The sequence below is a fragment of the Lissotriton vulgaris genome, chromosome 3_1, assembly GCF_964263255.1.
Source record: "Lissotriton vulgaris chromosome 3_1, aLisVul1.2, whole genome shotgun sequence".
NCBI classification, from domain to species: domain Eukaryota; kingdom Metazoa; phylum Chordata; class Amphibia; order Caudata; family Salamandridae; genus Lissotriton; species Lissotriton vulgaris.
In genome coordinates, this window is record NC_141689.1 from 273,604,061 (window position 1) to 273,623,219 (window position 19,159).

At 42.1% G+C, this 19,159-nt stretch overlaps 1 protein-coding gene across 1 annotated transcript in view; it reads right to left on the reverse strand.

Moving 5' to 3' along the window:
• Positions 1–3,428: 3,428 nt before the first annotated feature.
• CCDC68 (coiled-coil domain containing 68) overlaps positions 3,429–19,159 on the reverse strand; it is a 224,804-nt gene continuing 209,073 nt past the window's right edge. Inside the window, exon 11 of the mRNA XM_086960408.1 lies at positions 3,429–6,674. Coding sequence (XP_086816534.1) covers positions 6,608–6,674 — 67 coding nt within the window. The 3' untranslated portion in view covers positions 3,429–6,607. The remainder of the gene's footprint in view (positions 6,675–19,159) is intronic.

Consider the following 19,159-nt stretch of genomic DNA (forward strand, 5'->3'; position numbering starts at 1 on the left):
AACAAGGGAGGAGATTTCCATTTTTCAATTTGTAAAATAGAAATTTCCCACTCTAACATCTCTCTGAATCCAGCTTTTTTATGCTATCTGTTCTGAGACCAAAGTTGTTCAAGTTTGTTCTGTGCCAAGATTTTGATCAGGACAAAACCGCAATGTTAAAAAGATCTGAAGACGCTATGTAGTTAAGATCAAGAAAGAATCTTATCTGTAAGAGCTTCTGCTAGTTGACAATATCCTGTAGCCCACTCGATTGGTTGCCGGTCCTAAAGTCTAGGCAGTGATTTTATGAGGATGGAATGTGGTTCTTAACAGGTTCAAGATGACCTTGGCCTTTGTTACTACCAGTGTTTGCAGGGGATGAGCTATTTGGTTCAAAGTTCATTGGAGCTCATGGAGGTGCAGTGGAGGGTATGCCATTAATTGGTCTCATATCCGGGGCTCCAGACTTGTTGGAACGGGTAACGGCAAAATTGTTCAATCGCTGGCCAACCTTGGCATCATAGATGCACAATTTATTGACTAAGAGTGAAAACCTATCTTAACTAGATGTAATAAATATATTTTAGTAGTTGTGAGTCGTCTGGGTGTGGATTTTGTTTTTTCTGAGTTATGATGGGACAAGATTCAGAGTTAATAGTTTGAGGTGTGGCTGTTAAATGAGGCCGCCTTTGAGGGTTCGACTACCCTGCAGTCCTGGACTTGTGATGTTATACCCCAGGATGTTTTTAGGCCCCTGTAAAATATTCCTTGCTACATTTCGACTGTAAGTTAAAGTGTCAGGAGAGTCAGTGAGAAAGCTACCCGAGCTCTCATCCATGGTTAACTGGGTAGTTTGTTTGATATGCACTGTCACAGAAACTATACAGAATATTGCAAAGTGGTTTGTTGTCTTGCTTCTGAAAATGAGATCAGTTTTTTGCTCCATGTGAAGGGCGGCGGAACCCGGAGAGAAAGCCACATTTGCTTCAGCTAAGCTTTTGAGCGTTTTTATTTCTTCTTTGCTAATATGAGTTTCAAAAGTTGTGAGATCAGGTAATGATCCTAATGCGTTCCTGGAGTGTTCACCCATTTATAATGAATTGGGTGAGGAGGTATCTTTGGTGTCACTTGACTGGTACTTGGCATATCAAAAAGAAGTAAAAGTGTTGGAAATTTATGAGGATGAACAACCTACAGATTGAGGAGCTGGAGGTGCTGCTTTCCTTTTGCAAGGGAGGCACTATGCCTGCAGGAGGCTGGAATAAAGTTGGGGAGTTTGCTTTTCACTTCATTCATATTTTTAGTGGAAGTAGCTGCAGCAGATTGATTAGGTTATTGATTCTTGACAAGCTAGCTGTGATTTTCCTTAAATTCATTGAGTTGGTGATTGATGCTTACTAAAACTGTACTGCAGTTCAACATAATTAATTCGGAATAAACAGTTTTGTAATGTACTCTAAATCAATGGGGGAAGGAAGAGCAAAACATTGTATTGAGGTCCTGCCCCCCTAGCTCCTCCCGAGAAACAGTATATTTATTATCAAAATCAGGGTAGTTCCTCTTCTGTCAAGTGGACGCTGGAATATCTGAAAATCAGATCTTGGTGTCCTCACACACCTGTTAGGGTGTCATGCTTCATCATTGTGCGCTCCTCGTCTGGCCGGCGCTGCAATGTCTGATGAACCTGGGGGCTTTTTTATTGGAGATCTTTTTATCTAGAGATGAAGTAAAGATGAATGCAGGTGAGGGAGTTATGGGAGTTTAGTGAGTGAGTAGTGACTAAAATAGGCTATACAGTTTTTAATGTAGGCCCCTGTTATCCAATGAGAACAGATTGAGCCTCCGGTGTATCAGCCATTTTTGTGAGGGTTGAACTTACTCCACTCAATGCCATCAGCGCCGGGGTACACAGGAGGGGCGGGTTCCTCTTTGATGCTGGATGGGCTAAAGGGTGAATTGGTTATGGTGTTGCTCTTTCATGCTCATCAATCAATCAATCAAAGACATTTATAGAGCGCACTACCTACCCCGCAGGGTCTCGAGGCGCTTGGGGGGGGGGGGGGAAGGGGTGCCGCTCATCTGTCCTTGAAGAATTTAGAATATCACCCAGGTTGATCAGAATTATCCAATGAACTTGCAACTACGGCTGATTCTGTAGGCTACATCCGGTGTCTCATTCATCTCCTCTCTACCATAGATTGAACCACATTCGGAGCCAGAAAGGTTAAATGTAGGTTGCTGTGATGTTTTGTTAAGCTTTTCTGTAACAGTATGAAGTGAACGCATGCCAGGTGGTTGGTTCGGGGTATCCCCTGTGGCTGTCACTGCATTGATAAGGAGTAATCCATTGCCGTCACTGAGAGAACAAAATGTCAGGGATTGTTTTAAGCAAGAGTGAGCTCTTGTGTTAATAGAGGTTTAAGGCAGGGTTCAATGGTTTTTGTTTGAACAGACCGCAGTTTGATTTTAACAACTTTGACCATTCGGTAAAATTCTTGGGGCTTGCTCTCTTGCAAACTTTAGGTAGAGTCTGAGGAGTATTACGTAGAGGCAAGGAAGGGGGGGGGGAGGAGTGTGCTCATTAGGATGTGATGTTTCCAGTAGCAGATGCTGGATCGAAGGCAAGACTCCCTAGCCCTCTGATCAGAGGGTGTGTGAGGTTTGATAAAACTGCTATGTCCAGTACTGTGTCTAGTGCCTCCACAGGGCCTTCTGTAGAGAGTGGGACAGAGTTGGCAGTGGGGGAGATCATTCTATGACAGGCATTGGTGGTTTGCCATTGAGGTCTGGCTCTCTGCCCAGTGTTCTTGAGCAGCGTATGTGGGTGTGTTTACATCTGTGGATTTGCTGAATACTCTGTAAAGACTTTAAGACTTGGGCAGTGCCCTGCTTCAACAAGTTCTAAAATCAGTAGAAAGGCAGCCTCTGCATCTCAAGATATAGTATTGGTGGCAAAGTAGGGTTCTGTTGCAGTTTGTTACTGTTCGGGTTGCTGTGTTATGGCGTGGGTCCCTCACAGACCCCGGTCAAATCGACACTAAGACCCAAGCAGTGTACCAAGAGAGCAGGTAATGCAATGGGTCAACCCGCTGGAGTGGTTTAAAGCAGGGTAGGCAGAAACCACTGGGGACTAACCGGGATACAGCTGAGACACCAAGATCAGGCGGGCAGCCGAGATGCAGGAACACTCTGAACAATTTGTTGAAGCAAACTGTTTTTCTAGCAGAACTAGATCAATAGCTTGGTAAAAGAAATCTCGATGGACAACACTACTCCTATGCCCGGCCTACAGGAGTATACGGTAGAAAGGGTTCAACTGGGTTATAATTAAAAAAAATATATGCAAATTTAGACTTCAACTAAAGAAACTGTAATTTAAGCAACTTTAACGTTTACTGGAAAAATGAAAACGTTTGTAGGACAAAAATTGGACATTACTTTCATTTAATTTATTTAATGCACTTTTATTGAACAGAACATGTGTCTGCATAATTAGGACTTCTAGAAATGAAACATAAATCACAAATAGCAACAGTGAAGCCATAATTCTAAATATTGTAATGTATATACATGGTCAGAATAATTAAACAATGAAAAAATTGTGTAAATTTGTTAAACGGCTGCATAACTGCTCTTTAGCAACACAGTATTAACAATGCCAACTTACTATGAAATGGTCATACCATACATTAATTGAATAAATGTGAACACAGCTCTTCACAAATAATTTAATCACAAACTGGAAATATTAACATTTAATCGTGCTCCGTTCCCTGTGGTTCGTTTTACATACTTGTGCAAAGATCTGCGAATCACTGAATTTATGGCAAAACATGCTTCCTACTTTCTCTGCTAGGAAGTCAGTCAACTTCACGAAAAGAACCTTGTAATTTTGCATAGTTTTAATGAAAATGGGAGCTCCAGCTACAATGATGGATAATGATTCTAGTCAGAGAGCTTAAATTAGACAAAACTCCTCTTCTTTAAAGGACCACCTCACAACTTGCTCATACCATGAATCAATAACATGCTAAAGAATCACCCCTTCCATGTGTGTTTTTTAAATACCTATCAAGGTGACTTCATACTAGAAACCATTGACATTCTGGACCATACGCCCCATCAGCCTTCTATGATGGCTATGACCACGCCGCCAACCCAATGACCACTTAACCCACGAACCTTATGCAGGATTCAGGAAGTGCTCCATGCCTCATTGAGTATGGAGGTTGACAATTTGCCATTAGACTATTTTAGTGTCCATTCTAAATGTTGTTTTGTGCTCAATCTGTACAAGCACCAGCCCCACAATGTGACAGTGCACCATCTGTCATAATAGGTTTGTGACAAAGGCTGTTGCCTAATATTTTTACTGATAAATTCCCTTTTACTGACTATATGTGGAGATAAGACCTTACTAACAGAGGAAAATGACCTGGAAGACAGTGAGTCTTTTATATATTACAATTTGCTCTTCAAACAAGAGAGGTGAGTTCATTTGGCCAGATGCACAAACATGTGGAAGTTCAAGCAGGCATAAGCTATATATCCTCATATTTGGGGATTCCTTCCACCAGTTTTACTCCTAGGAAAACTGTTTCTTTTGGTTTCCCTGGCGTTTGCCCGTCACACCCAATCTGTTTTTTGAAATCTGTTGAGTCCCATTGGAATAAATATTAGCGTTACAACACTCCCCAACTTGCTTCACAAGACAAAGTGTGCTTCAAACGATGAACTTCCTTCTCCTAAAACACATGAAAAAACATTAGGATATTTGGGGCACTTCCGCAAACTTATTGCATCAGGTCTCCTTTGAATACAACAAAGTTCAGGCTTTTTGGTGTTCATCACATTTGCCCTAGACACGGCCATAGAAGTGCTCAATTGCCCAATCGCACGCACCCACCGTTTACCATGTAGAAAACCTGCCCATGCAGAAAGGGTTGCAAAGTGAAGGGTAATTCATGGTCTGGCAAGATAAATCCTCATAATAATTCTATAAATCAGTTAATTTTTCTCTCAAAAGCCTTTCCCATACCAAAATTCTAACTAATGCATGAAGAAACATTTGTAAATAAGCATTATAAGTCTTGATGACTACAAATGGAAGAACTAGGGCAGAAGGAAAAAAGGACACAAATGGCTTCTTTCTTCATCCATATCTCAACACAGCCACGTCTGCTGTAACCATAAGACGGAGTTGAGGTGTGAAGGAAGGCGAGCTAAACTTTAAGTTGTTTACAAGTGTTTAATATACTCCCAGGTCAAGAGGATTGTGCAGAGTATCCTAAAATAAAAACTTCCATCCTTTTGTCCACAAGTTGGAACCACTTGGTGGACAATAATGCAGCATGGTTGTTCCCATCATAAACTGATAGCTATAAATACATTGGTTGATCTAAAACAAGAATCACTAACCAGCTATTTACAGAAATAAAAAATGGATTAGTTTTGCAACTGGGCATTCAAGGGCAGCACATTTTTATTTCTAATAATGCATACAGGTAAAACCACACCATCTGGGCGAGCTAATGGCAACGCAGCGTCAATTAATGAAGATGCTTTGTAGCTCGGCCATTTTACATCCATGTGGTTCTGCAGAATGGTGTTATTTCACTCTAGCTAGTCCTTCTATTGTCTTTTGCTCATTTTACCACAACAAACGTAAATAACTGTGGAAGACTTGATGGTAATGAGATACCCCACTATTGAACAGCTATCTTAGATACTGCTTTAATTGCTCCTGGTGGCTGGTTGACTAGTTCCTTTGGCTAGGGAAAAGTTTTCTAAACTCTTCCAAGTGATCTTGGCAAATGAGTTTTACAGCTTAGCATGTGTGGGATTGCAGTCAGCTTGGTGCGTGATGCGGCATTAAAAAAAGAACAGTATGTGATTCCCAATTTGGATAGGTCTCTGAACATTTTATATTATCAAAATGCCTGCCTACTTTATTATGTCAACATTAGGCACTGCACTTGCATGTGGTTTATCGTTCAAGGGTACTTGATGGCTTACCACAGTAGTGTTTGTCAATCATCACGGTACGACAAAGCGCTTAACACCTACACGAAGGAGAATGTTAGCCACTGCCCCACAGTTCAAAGGCATGCACACAGTATCAATTTATAAAAAAATAGGGATATAAAACCTAAACTGGCTCATTTCACAATCTTCAAAACCTTAGACTGACAGTACTCGGTCACGTCAAATGAGTGTAATACTCACCATGTGACTGACTACCCTTGACTTTGATTTATTCAAAGATCATTCATTCTAGTTGGACTCATGTCATGTTGTGTATGTAAGCCTGTAGAATAAAAGCCCAGTCATCTCCACAGCAGCTCAACATATGCCACTTTTCAACCTTTGAGTATCACGGGTTCCAGAAGCTTCCAGAGCACTCCATGATGAGGTCCATCTGCACTGTAAAACCTTTGGCAAATTATGGTCCATTGCTTTACACAGCCACATCTTTCTTGCATAATAAAAATCAAGAAATAACAGAAAGGCGAACTATAAATTCAACGATTCTTATCAGTTTCGAACAACAAGTCCTGCTTGTTCACGCACACTTAGTCCTTTCTTTTTGGTTTCTCCTTTTGCGTCACTCCAGGGGTTGTACGTCAACCTAGCTTTTCTTCTTTCGTAGACTGAGCAACATCATATAGGGAGACATGATCTCAAAGGCCGACTCGCTGCAAAACAGAGGCACACACAACAATTATTCACTAGCATGGATTTCTAAATGTTTTACATAAGTAGATGAAACAGCATGTTCCGCAGTAGATGCATCCCCCGTAGAGGAGAATGCATCTCCAGCCTCTTAGTAAAGCTTGGTTTAGCATTCTTACAACAGATTTGCATAGCACCTGAACAGCCATGTGGTCACTAAACTGCAGGCCAGTAGGACACCTGAATACCGTTCATTTAGGACAATGGCATGTTGAAATGGAGTTTAATGGAGACGAATATGAATAGTGTCATTTTATACTGTACTTGATGCCATAATTCCATTGTTTCTGAGTAGTGCAAAACAATTATCGCCCAATTTATTTTACCCACCTTGCAAGAATGGAAGGGTATCACATTTGTCAGAGGTGAGTGTTCCTCTCCTGAACCATCCTCTGATAGGCTGCTGAAGTTTGCGTGACATCTATTCTTAAAGTGAAGCTGTAGTTATTAGCCATATAACCAGCCTATTCTTGCTGTAGCTCAAGGTTCTGTGTCTGGCCCATTACATTTTACTCTCAATACCTATTTAATTATCTTCTTGGAGCGAATTTGATTTTTCTGCATGGTCACCCCAGATTTTTAAATCTTTTTCTGGACTTCATTTTTGCTGGTCTTAGAACGGTCAGAGTGATACTGCTATTCAGTGCGACGGTGCACGTGTTTTGGTCCTAACATGACATTGGTAAAACTGGTTTCATCCACTTGGCCTATTTAACTTTCCTGTACAATCATTGTAGATGGCACAAAAAAGCACCCATGGTAAAGGAGCTAAAAGTCGTAAGTGGGCTGCATAGTATATATTTACACCACACACACATGCCGAAAACATACGGGCGCATTGGCTGCTGATTAAATGCAAGGAAAAGTGTCTTCACACTGTAAGAAAGCCCAATGTTCTACATTATGTCATGCCTAAACAACACCATGTAAGCCGACAAGGTACGGTGCCTAAGATATAAAAAAGTGGAAAACTATTTCAAAAGTATGTCTTCTGTTTATAGGAATGATTTGGCTTTTTTTTACTCTTATGCTGTATTATTGTATTGCTGTGAACATACAAAAAAAACAAAAACATCAAAAGTATGTCTTCACAGTGACTGAAGGTCTGAAAGCTATTTCACTGTGTTGGTCCAACTGCATTTGCAATACGACAGGTCTATATGTGATTAAAATATTTATTTTTCTATATTCACCTTGGAAAATGCTACTAAAGCCCTTCAAAGTTACTTCTAACTTAGTTTTCCAAATCGGATTTAATGGTGAAATAAAACTTTGCTAACATAAGTAGAAAGACATCTTTATGAAAGTGTAATTTAGGCAACAGGAGTTAGAAGTAGTTGAAAACTAGTAATGCTGCTCATTACACCTTGAGAGCTGGAATACAATTTCAGGAAAGACAGGTGGCCTTAACTCCAACCCACTCTGCAAGGATGAGCAGAACAAGGATAGACTTAGCACTGTCTCTTGACCAGCGGATCCCAGGAAGGGCTTCTCCTATTTATTCCCAGGACCTTCCAAGACTGTCAGTCATTCATAGTTGGGCAAGAGCATCATTTTGGATACCAAGGTAGCTGAGGCTCATTTAAAAAGGGGAGTGGCAATGGACCTCAGGGAAGAAGTGCCTCGAGGCAGAATAATTCTGCCACCATAAAATGTGAAAACATGAAGTGCTGCAAAAGAAGGTGGGGTGCCATGAGAAAATAGAGTTGGATGTTTGAATTCTCCAATCAATGGCAAGTGCACAGGAGAAAGCAGATACATCAACCCACACCTACATCCTTTGAACATCCCTGGAAAATTCCATATGAAGGAGTCAGCTTTGCGGGAAAAAAGAAGACTCATGAATCCTGTTAAAAAATTGTGACTCGCTCAAGGACTCCTGAGTCCTGCTGACACTGAGGGACAGAAACTGCTTTCCAAGAGTTGAGTGGTTGGTCTCATGTTTGCCTGATTCAGGCACACAGGAAGCAGAATTACTCATGGTTACAATGGGACCCTGTTGACCACAGAGAACAGGACCTTTAGGAAACCTGGCTGGAGAGAGACTTGGTATCTAGAAAACTTTCCCAACAGCTGAAGAAAAGTGCTGAGGCTCGCAGAGGGAGGTCACATCCAAACCAGGCAAGAAAGCCAGGTTTATCCTGCTTGGAGCTTTTTGTAGCACTGAAAATTATTTCAGTTAAACCTCACAGTAAAAGTATCTAGCCTGGTGGATCCATGCCCAGCCACTGCTTCTAGCCTTGCCCTATTGGAGAATTTTGAATTCCCAGAAATTGAGCCAGAAGGTAAAACCTTGGAATGGTACAAGGAGGCAGATCTACCCAAGTGGCAAAGCACTCTTGGCGGCCATGAAATAGTATCTGTCCCACTTGCAGCTTTTGGCACCAAACCGAATGTCTTCAGCAGGTCCTTGACAATGACATATCCTACTTTAAGCTCACTGGCCACAACCTTGGACCTTGCTCTGCTGGAAGATTTTGGCTTCCATTTCAAGGTTAGGTTAAAGGAAAAAATTTGACTGAGATGACTCGCTTATTGCAATTGATCTCCGTTCCATCATGGTGGGCCTGAAATCACACCTAATCCCTGCTCAACAAAAAACTGTTGCTTTCCATGGTCCTTTACTTTTTTCTAGGGGCTTTTTGCCTTAAAATCTAGGCAAAGCAAATCTGTTGTTCCCTTTTGCCGATTTTGATGAGCTCGGTGTCAAATTTGCTCATCATTTTTTCTAAAGTTTACTAAATTGATTTGAGAATTTTGTGTTGTGTTCTTTATTTTACGCTTGGTGGGACTGCTTGAACTTAACACTCATTTCTGAGAGAGATAGCATGCTGCTTGTGTCATAGTAGCAGAGATAATCTCAGAACTGTGCTTATCAAATTAATAACCCAGTTTCTTGCATTGGTATTCAGCAACTGGGATAGGATGTTGTCCAGCACTCAATATTCAGTTTTAAAGGATGAGAATTACAAATCTCATTTCAGATTTGGAAACAACATTTTGCTTTTTATTTTTACGTGTAAGGAAGGATTTTGGCTTGATGTAAAAGGGGGCTGAATCCAAGTCATATAGCCAAAACGTTGGAAAGCCCCCAGTACCAGTGAAGAGACCAGCAAGCACAGATCACCTTAGAGAAGAAGGAGGATGATGTTGAGAAAGCACCGGTGCAGGAGTAGATGGCCTTTGGCTAGGTTTATGCCAAAGAAATAGCATACGCATATATACAAGATGAGGATTTACCCCAGGGGCATCTTTGTTTGTTCTTGCAAGGCAGTGAAAAGTATGCTATCTTGCACACTGTCATCATGAGAGCTTAATACTTGCATTTTGCCTATAGGGACAGGTCGAATGATAGGCACTCTAAAGTAAAATTGATTACACTTGCCTTGGGAGGAGAAAAGGCTGCCTTGGTGGCAGAAGAAATAACTGTAAAGTCGGTCTAGCTGCTTTGGAGGAACAGGCAAGCACATGCTCTTGAGGAGAAAAAGGTAGCAACTGGCTTGGCACTGGAATATAGCAAGTTGGCCTCCAAGGAGCGGAAAGTCATGTTCGCCCATGAGAGGAGCCAGCTGTAGATGAACTTGAGGTCCAGAAAAGCACCAATGTCCATTGAGGATGGTAGCAGCGATACTGAAGTATCCAAGAGGGATCATGTAAGAAACTGGGCTGCTGGTTACTGGTTGGGGGCGGGGTCCACCCTACTCGAGCATCAATCCCAATTCTTGTCAGGATGGAGTCACAAGCAAAGCCCAAAATAACCTGGAGCTAACCCCTTAGTTTTTTCGCACAAAAGCAGTCAGGCTTTATTTAGAGGCAATGTGTAAAGTATTTATGTTTCACTTCAAACAGTAATAAAGTGAAAACACAAGAAAAATCCCACACCAAGTTAGAAAATAAAGTAAAATGTAATCAATTGACACCAAAACAACAAAAATCCAATTAGTAGAACCGAAGATGTGCAATTTTAAAGATTTAGATAATAGTGCTTGAAAGCTCAAAGCGCCAACTGTGATTATCTTGTCACGCAGACCGGGACAAAATCACAAGTTTAGGACGACCAAGTTGGAGTGCAGACCAGATACAGGGACAAAGTTCGGCCCGCTGAACAAAGTACCTAATGTCATTGGTGCACGGACTGCACAGCATTGCTTTGAAAACTTTCAAGTCGTTCAGCGTTGGTTCTGAGGAAGCGGTGCAGCGAGCCCTTGTGGGGCTCTGTGTCATTCTGTGTCAGTGCCGGTGAGCTGTGCGGTGAAGCTTGGCTGGACTTTGCATCAATCTATCAGTTCTGATTATTCTGGCAGCTGTGCGGAAAGGCTTTAGACCGCTCGCAATTAATTCCAATAAGTCTGGCAGCTATGCCACTGGGCTTTAAGGGGCTTCAAGCCACTTTGCATCAGTTCCGATGGGGACCACAGTTCGGCTGGCGGAGCACTTTCAGGACCACGTCCAAGGGTCCAAGACTGGGTCAGGCCATTTGGAGGATGGGGTGGCAGGACTCATCAGAGCCAAGGAGCTGGGTTCAAGGTGGTTGGAGCATTTTATGTTCCTGAAGCTCTGATCAGGAGGCTAGCTCACTAGTCACTTTGGTGGTCCTGGGTTCAAGATACAGGTCCAGTCCTTTTCACTCAGGCTGCAAAGTAGCAGTCCCTGCAGCAGAGCAACACAACAGTCCTTCTTCTGAGTGTTCCATAGGCCCAGAGGTGTACTGAAGAGTTGAGTGTCTACTATTTATACCTTGTACCCAGTGTAGTCGAGGGCTCTAGAAGCTTCTCCCACTTTATAGGTGTCTGGAATGTCCTTCCTCCCTGGCCCTAGCTTGTCTGGTGGCACAAAAGACAAGTGTAAAACCCTTTGTAAGTGTGCTGAGGCAGAGTCATTGTGATGGCAAGTGTAGCAGGTGTCAGCTCTGCCCCCCTTATCAAGTCAGAGATGTCCCATCCATCTTTGTTTCAGCATCTAGGAGCAACAGACAAAGACCAACTGCCAGCTACACTTAGTTATGAGACCCAGAATACAGCCTGCCGGCACCAAATGGTTGGGGTTGGGAAAAGAAAATGCAAACTTTCTAAAAGTGGCATTTTCCTAATTTTGACTTACAATCCAACTTTACCAATACAGAGGGTTTTAAATTACAATTCATCAGGAGACCAAACCTGACTTTACTATATCGATCCTTTTAGTGTTTCTGCGGCAGAATCTGGTCCTACTCTGAATATTGGAATATGTCGTTTTTGAAACATGAGGTCATGATCGGACCCTACAAAACTCCCACATTGCTACTCTAAAATAAGGTTTTTCTGCCTGAACTTTTCCTTTCGTTTGGGCAGCTTCCTCAGTAGGAACCCTACTAACAATGCTATATCGATCCTTTCAGTGCTTCATGTGTGCTACTTCCCAGTAGGAATTCTACCAACCACACTATATCGATCCTTTCAGTGCTTCTGCTGAATCTGGTCCTATACAGAGTAGGGGAATATACTGTTTTTGAATAACAAGGTCATAATCTGAATAACTGCATAATAACAAAGAAATGCTCTGTGATAAAAAGATGTTTTGATTGGGCTAAATCTTTAGTAGTTCTTACCCAACTCAACCAACACTTTGGCAACAACAACCTATTTGACTTCCGCCAATCAGGTTTCAGGGAGGGATGCAGCGCAGAAACGGCTATTCTGAATATAGCAGACAATATACATAATCCTCTGGATGGTGATAGGTCTAGGAGGATGAGCAGGCAGCATCTATCAGCAACCTTCGACACGGTCAACCACGGTCAACCACAAGTTTCTTCGGAATTTCCTGTACCAACGGATCGGAGCAGGTGGCATGGTTTTGCAGTGGTTTATATCATTCCTGGACAAATTCTTGCAACACATTAAACCAACGCCACTTCAGAATCTTCTGCCATCACCAGAGGAGTCCCCCAAGACTCAGTCCTCTCACCTACACTTTTCAATATATACATGGAACCCCTCACCTTCATACTTAAATAAGCAAACATCATACACCACCTTTATGAGACAACTCACTTTACCTGAAAGTACCCTCTCTGACTAACCTATGCCAGCTAAACACTACTTTCATAATGACCAAAACTGGTTCACTCTTAACCAACTCAAACCCAACCAAGAAAAGATGGACATTCTCCTTCTATCCAACCAAAGCCAGCCCCCAAATCCAAGAATGACTAAACAACCTAGATGGCCTAAACTGCAAACTGACTGATGCAGACTACAGCAAATCCCTGGGATCACCATGGAGTCGTCTACAAAAGAGCTCTCACAAAGGCAACAGCAAAGGGTGCCTTCTTCCACCTAAAACTTCAACAGTAATAATTCCTTTCTTCCACCAACCGACTTCAAAAACCCACTAACAAGCTCTAGTTCTGTCCAGACTGGACTATGAGATTGCCACCTTCCTAGACACCCTGAACTCTCACTTAGCCCCAGTGAGAGCCACCCTAAATGCAGAAGCAAGGATAGTAAGAGGAGCAAAGAGATGTGAACACATCTCCCCCCTTACTGAAAAGTCTAAAGAGGTTACCAATCGAAGCATTTGTATAGCGCGCTACTCACCCGAAGCATGTTGCTGTTTCAACACTGCCCGTCTCACCCACAAAGCACTCACACTGGCAATCCAGCCTACCTTACATTTAAACTCACAAAGGCAGGCCAAACAAAAAACCCTAAGAAGCTCCAACACATTTCTTCTCATCCCACCTAAAAAACAAACAAAAAGCCCTCTCTCGCTCCTTCTCTGGCAAAGTCCCCAAAATCTGGAACTCTCTCCCGGTACATATCAGATCTAACCCCCTCCTTCACGATCTTCAAGTGACAACTAAAAAGAGATCCTCCTCAACCAACACCTTAACCATCGGGGAAATAACACCTGACTTTCCCTGGAATTACAACCTTTCCCCACTCTTGTATCTCTCAAGGACTCTACACAAGCTCAATTTTCGACACTTTAATCTGAACTATATTTTGATTGACAATGCCTCTTAAAATGTTAAAAAGTTTGACTATTGATTTTTATTCCGTAACAATTGTTGTTAAGCATTCTGACAATCTCTGGTCTACCTAGCGCTGTACAAAACTATTAAAATGAATAAAAATGTATTAAATGTACTATGGTAACCCAATGTATTCCTATGGGAGAGGTAGGCCTCAGTAGTGAAAAATAAATTTAAGTTTTTCACTACCAGAACATGTAAATATTAAAAGAATATTTAAATACTTTTGAATTTTTAATGAAACATTTTTCAAGTACTTTTTAAGTTTAAAAACAGTGCATGCGCTGTTTAGGGCATACCCTAGGGGTGACAAATGTATTATAAAGAAAGGTTTATGCCTTACAAAAGGTTTATTTTGGCAGGCAAACTTGGCAATTTAAAACTGCATATACAGGATGCAATGGCAGTCCTGAGACATGTTTAAAAATGCTACCTAAGTGGGTGGTTCAAGAAGTGCAGCAGGTCCCAAGTAGCATTTGCCAGTCCTGGGTACATGTAGTACCACTGTATTAGCACTTACAAGTAAATTAAAATGTACCAATTAGGCATATGCTAATAGCACCATGTTTTAGGGAGATGGCATACACACTTTATCACTGGTTAGCAGGGAAAAAGTGTATATAGTTTTACACTACAACAAAAACGGGTTCTGAAAACAGGACAGTGAAAAAAAAAATGTTTGGGATAACCCTGCAAAGTGAAGTAACCATGCTACCAAGGGGCGAGGTGGAGTCCTAGGAGGCGGCCGGCGTACCGAGATGCAAAGTATCTGCTGTAGGGCAAAAAGTGGGACCATCACTATTTGGCCACAGTGTCTGAGCCAGACATCCAGGTAGGCCTCCATGTTGTTGCCCGCCAGTCTCTCCAAGAGGCCCACCACTCGTATATAGTTCCTGCAGGCCCTTTACTCCACATCCTCCACCATTTGGTCCAGCACCCTGGCCCTATCCATCATGTCGGTCATCTGAGTCTTCAAGACGCCTGTCATGGGGTAAATTCTGCCAGCAACTATTCATTTTTCGTTACTCAGTCCACAAACTTGAACTGGTCATTGCGAAGGATACCTATATCTGCCACCATTGTATCCATTTTGAGTTAAAGAGCTTCTCTGGTGTTTTTGATGGCCAGTAAACTAGAGTCTAGTTTGTTTGCTGGTATGGGGTGTGTTAGAAATTGGTCCTCTCTACAGAGTCACCCCAAACATTTTGCCTTCCTCTTCCTATTTTTCTGAACTTGTTTTTGATGGCCGTACTATTCTGAGCACTTTTCAATACTAATTATTGTTAAAGTATATGTGCTTCTTCCCTAAACATGCATGCAATTGGTGTACACCTGATTAACATATTTAATTTACTTGTAAGTCCTGGTAGTGACAACCTGCTGATTTTGTTTTTCACTACTTTGAGGCCTACTCCTCTGAAAGGTTAGCATTGGGAATTCCTTAATATAATTTTAATCTCTAATTCCGGATAGGAGAGTAGTAGCTCTTTCTTGTTTCATATGTTTAGAATGATTTTAATAAATTCTACTTACTAGTGGAGTTGGATTTAACATTACGGTTTAGAACTTGCACTTTTAGAAAGTGGATATTTCATGGCACCTACTGGTGTGTGTGCCAGACAGCCAGCCTCCAAAACCCATTTAGGTGGGCGACAACTAGACTGTGGGCTTTCCCTCTATACAGGTAGGCATGTCTGAGAACTAATCTGCATACATCTGCATTCTGATGGCCATGCCTGGGCAGGATGGAAGTGAGGGGCAACACTTCACTTGAATAGGTACAGTTCTGTCTCCACACAAAGGGCTGATTTATACCTTAATAGATAGCCTAGCAAACAGGACTTGGCTGAAAGGGGAACCTGTGCACTTCAGAGAGCTGATTTGATGTCAACCCCACATCAAAGACACTCCATCAAATCAGACACTACTGGATCTTGAACTGAACCTCTGTCAGAAGGACTGCTGTGCTGTTTAAAGGACACATCTTCGTAATGCAGACTTGGAAGGCCTGCTTTTCTCTAGTGTTGGTTGCCCTGCTACTCTCTGACTCTGCTGAAGGAGAGCTGGACTCTGCCTTCCCTACAAGTGATCTCCAAGGGCTTGCTGGCTTGATTACTGTTGCTTGAGACTCGGGGAAATCAAAGTCTCTACCCGGGCTCCTGTTGTCAGTAGTAGTCGGTCAGGCCTACCAGGTATAGGCCTCGCATTTTCAGGGGTCTGAACCGGCATCCCGAAGCCATCCCACGGTCATCAAAAGGCACATCCACTTTCCCCAAATAGGCACTTGGATAACGGGCACCAAAGCCAACCGCTGTGGCCAGGCTGCCTCTCCACAGCCTACACCTCCACTACTTTTAGCCCAGCAAATGTACGTCCAATAAGGCTCCTTTGAGAGGCGACAGTAATCCAAGCAGCAAGGCAAGCCCTCTGTTCGCGACCAAACAGGGCCTCAGGGTGAAGGCGCAATAAGCCTGTTTAAATTGTTGAGTTTGCAGTTATATGTCAAAGATTAAAGACGTGTAATACTAAACTCTGTGTGTGGTGTAGTCATTGGCGGGTACCCAGGCTGGGGAGACACTACAACTACCGAAGCACATCCTGAAAAGACTGTATCAATGTTATTTTTTTCATGAAAAACAGAGTTTCTAAATGGAAGGTCTCAAAGCTCTCTATTGTACTGGCACTGTCAGAGGTGTGGAGTTTTTAAGGCAAGCCTGTGAGAATTATGTTATGCACCTGGCATCTATGATAGCCATTAAAGCACAGCGAGTACATGAGTGATGTTATTCTCGTTATAAAATGTGCAGTGGGTATCGTGTGGAGCTGCAGCTTGAAGTGTTGCCTTTAAAGGGGTCTGGTTTATTTTTTAAATCCCATGAGTAGTTAGCTATGGTTATCAAGTGTGGACAGGACTAGTGCCTGACCTACAAACTGAATTCCTTGTTCCTGCATGCACAATTTTATTCCTCGCAGTAATTACAACTGAAATTGAAAATTTTTGGCCACGATGTTAATAGATGTGACTAAATTAAATATTGTATTTATAACAACGCCTAAAGATGTAGTGCAGTTAATGATGTCAGAAAAAATTAAAACCAGGACTGCATGGGTAAATTTGCAGGAGGCAGAGAGAGGAGCAGGAATGTGTTTAAGAGTTCACTTTGAGTGTTGATAAGTCAGCCGAGATATTGAGTCAACACATCTTAACCACTGAAAAGTCCTCCACGTTACAGTCAAGACTATGAGCAAAAGAGATATTATTTTTGGGTTGTCCCAAAAGGAGCAGTCCAGCCTAAGCTCCCAGGCCAATTCACATCTGTAAGGGAACCCAAGTTACCTTAGGGTCTCAAGCCAAATCTCACCATGGAGGCCAAAACATCCTCGCACTGGGGTTCATGCGGGCCCTTGTGGAGAAGAAACAACCCTGCAAACAGGGCTGGACTGCTCCTTTAACACAACTAAAACAATCATTTACATCCAGATTTAGTTCAGTGCAGATTAGAAGCAGAGACACCTATTTGCTAAAGTAATGTCACGTAATGTTACATTGAGGAATGTTTAGTAGTTCATAAATGCTGGATTTAGCACTTCGACCCATCATTTTTTGGCTCTCTTAGGAGGAAGAAGCAACAGCTTTTACCTATTACCTTGGTGTTAAAAAAAACATTTCAAAAATGGGTATTGTTTTGCATGCCCTTTATGAAGACGTTTTTCAAATAAATGTAACGTAGTATCTCGAGACCACTTGGCAGAATGGCTGCCGACAACACAAAATGCATAAGAACTGACATTATTGTTGTAGTCCTAAGCATTTTCTCAGAATTTAAACATTTGCATTAAAATACTGTCATAAAAAAACACAACATAGCTGAAGTGATGATGCCATTAATATGTATGTATGCCAAGTATTTAAAGAAGACTGAAAAACAGAAGCGAGCCTTATCACACTAAAATTGAACAGCGATTCTTATTGTCAGACGTTAATGCATAGCTAACAGTATATGGTACCCTGAGGGGTCTAGAAACTAAGATGAGGATGACAGTGTAGCACCGATAAAAGCCCCTTTATGTCAGTTACAGAGCAATCTCATTAAACTCCATTTGTGTACACAATTGTTGGTGGCCGGGGGATGGGGGGTTGAAGTAAAATAGCCCTATCTGCATAAAATAGTTATCTAGAACAAGAATTCGAATTATTAGCAACCTTTTAAAAACGTGTGTAGTTGTAAAATTGGAAGTACTGAGAATTCACACACTTGTATTTTTTGCTATAGTAGAACAAACTATTGAGGTGTGGTTACAGGCCAAGTACAACTGCTAGGAATTAGCAAAGGCCAGCACACCATCCCTTTCTGGTTTATAACCTTGCATACCCAGACAACATAATTATGGCGCGTGTATATGCTATAGGGGTTGTGGGACGGTGTACGTGAAGTGTGTGATGTTTTCTCAAGCAAGGATGATGCACACTGCCACTTCAGGAGACAGAATATTGCTACCGTCTTGGCTACCCCATTGTTTGGCGCCGGATGACGCAGTGATGTTCGATGGCATTCAGGACCTCAGTGAGGCTTTTTCATCAACTCCCTGGTCATCTACTGAGGATCAGCAGGTGGGAGTGATCTGGCAAGAGTTTGGGAAATTTGAAAACTTCCACTGACCATGCCCATTTGCTGATACTCCAGACTGGTGTTCACGGTGAAGTGTACGTAGAAAGGGCTGCAAAGGTAGGTGGGAAACATTCACAGTCCAGTCCTTCCTATAATCCATTCTGACCCCAAACATTTGTGCTGGCAGACAAACTCGGGTAGTTTATGGACTGAGACTGATCCGGTCCTATTGCTCTCATCCATACCTCCCTGCTGCCTCCACCTCCCAGACAACGTTCTGGGTAGGGGGTTATACATTTAAAAATAACTCCTCACATATTTTAGCTTAACTGTTTAAACCAAACCTCAGCTCAGTAAGAAATCCAAGCAAAAGGCAGAGGAGAGCAAATGGAAGGGAAGGGAAACACACATTTGTACAGACCAAGACTTACAGAGGTACCACTTATTGGTGCAGTGCAAATAATTTGGTTCAAAGGTTTCGCATATACACCTGAGGAAAACCACAATTTATGTCACATATGAAAAAGAAAGTGCTAGCACAGAAAAATATATTCTACCTGTTGCTTCGCACCAATAGACAACATGGCAGTCATGGAGCTTAGTGGGACCTAGCAGTGAAATGGCTTTTGGATGTACTACTAACTTTGGTTGAACTAACTGGGAACTGCTATGCAGAAAGTTTTGGGACCCCCTCTACACAAATTACTTTTCAAAGGCCATGGAGAAGAGGGGCAATGACAGCAAACAATACAAAAACACTCCCTCACGACCTATATGTTGTTATTTACCTGGCTTTTAACCTTTTCTAAGATTCACCACTTAA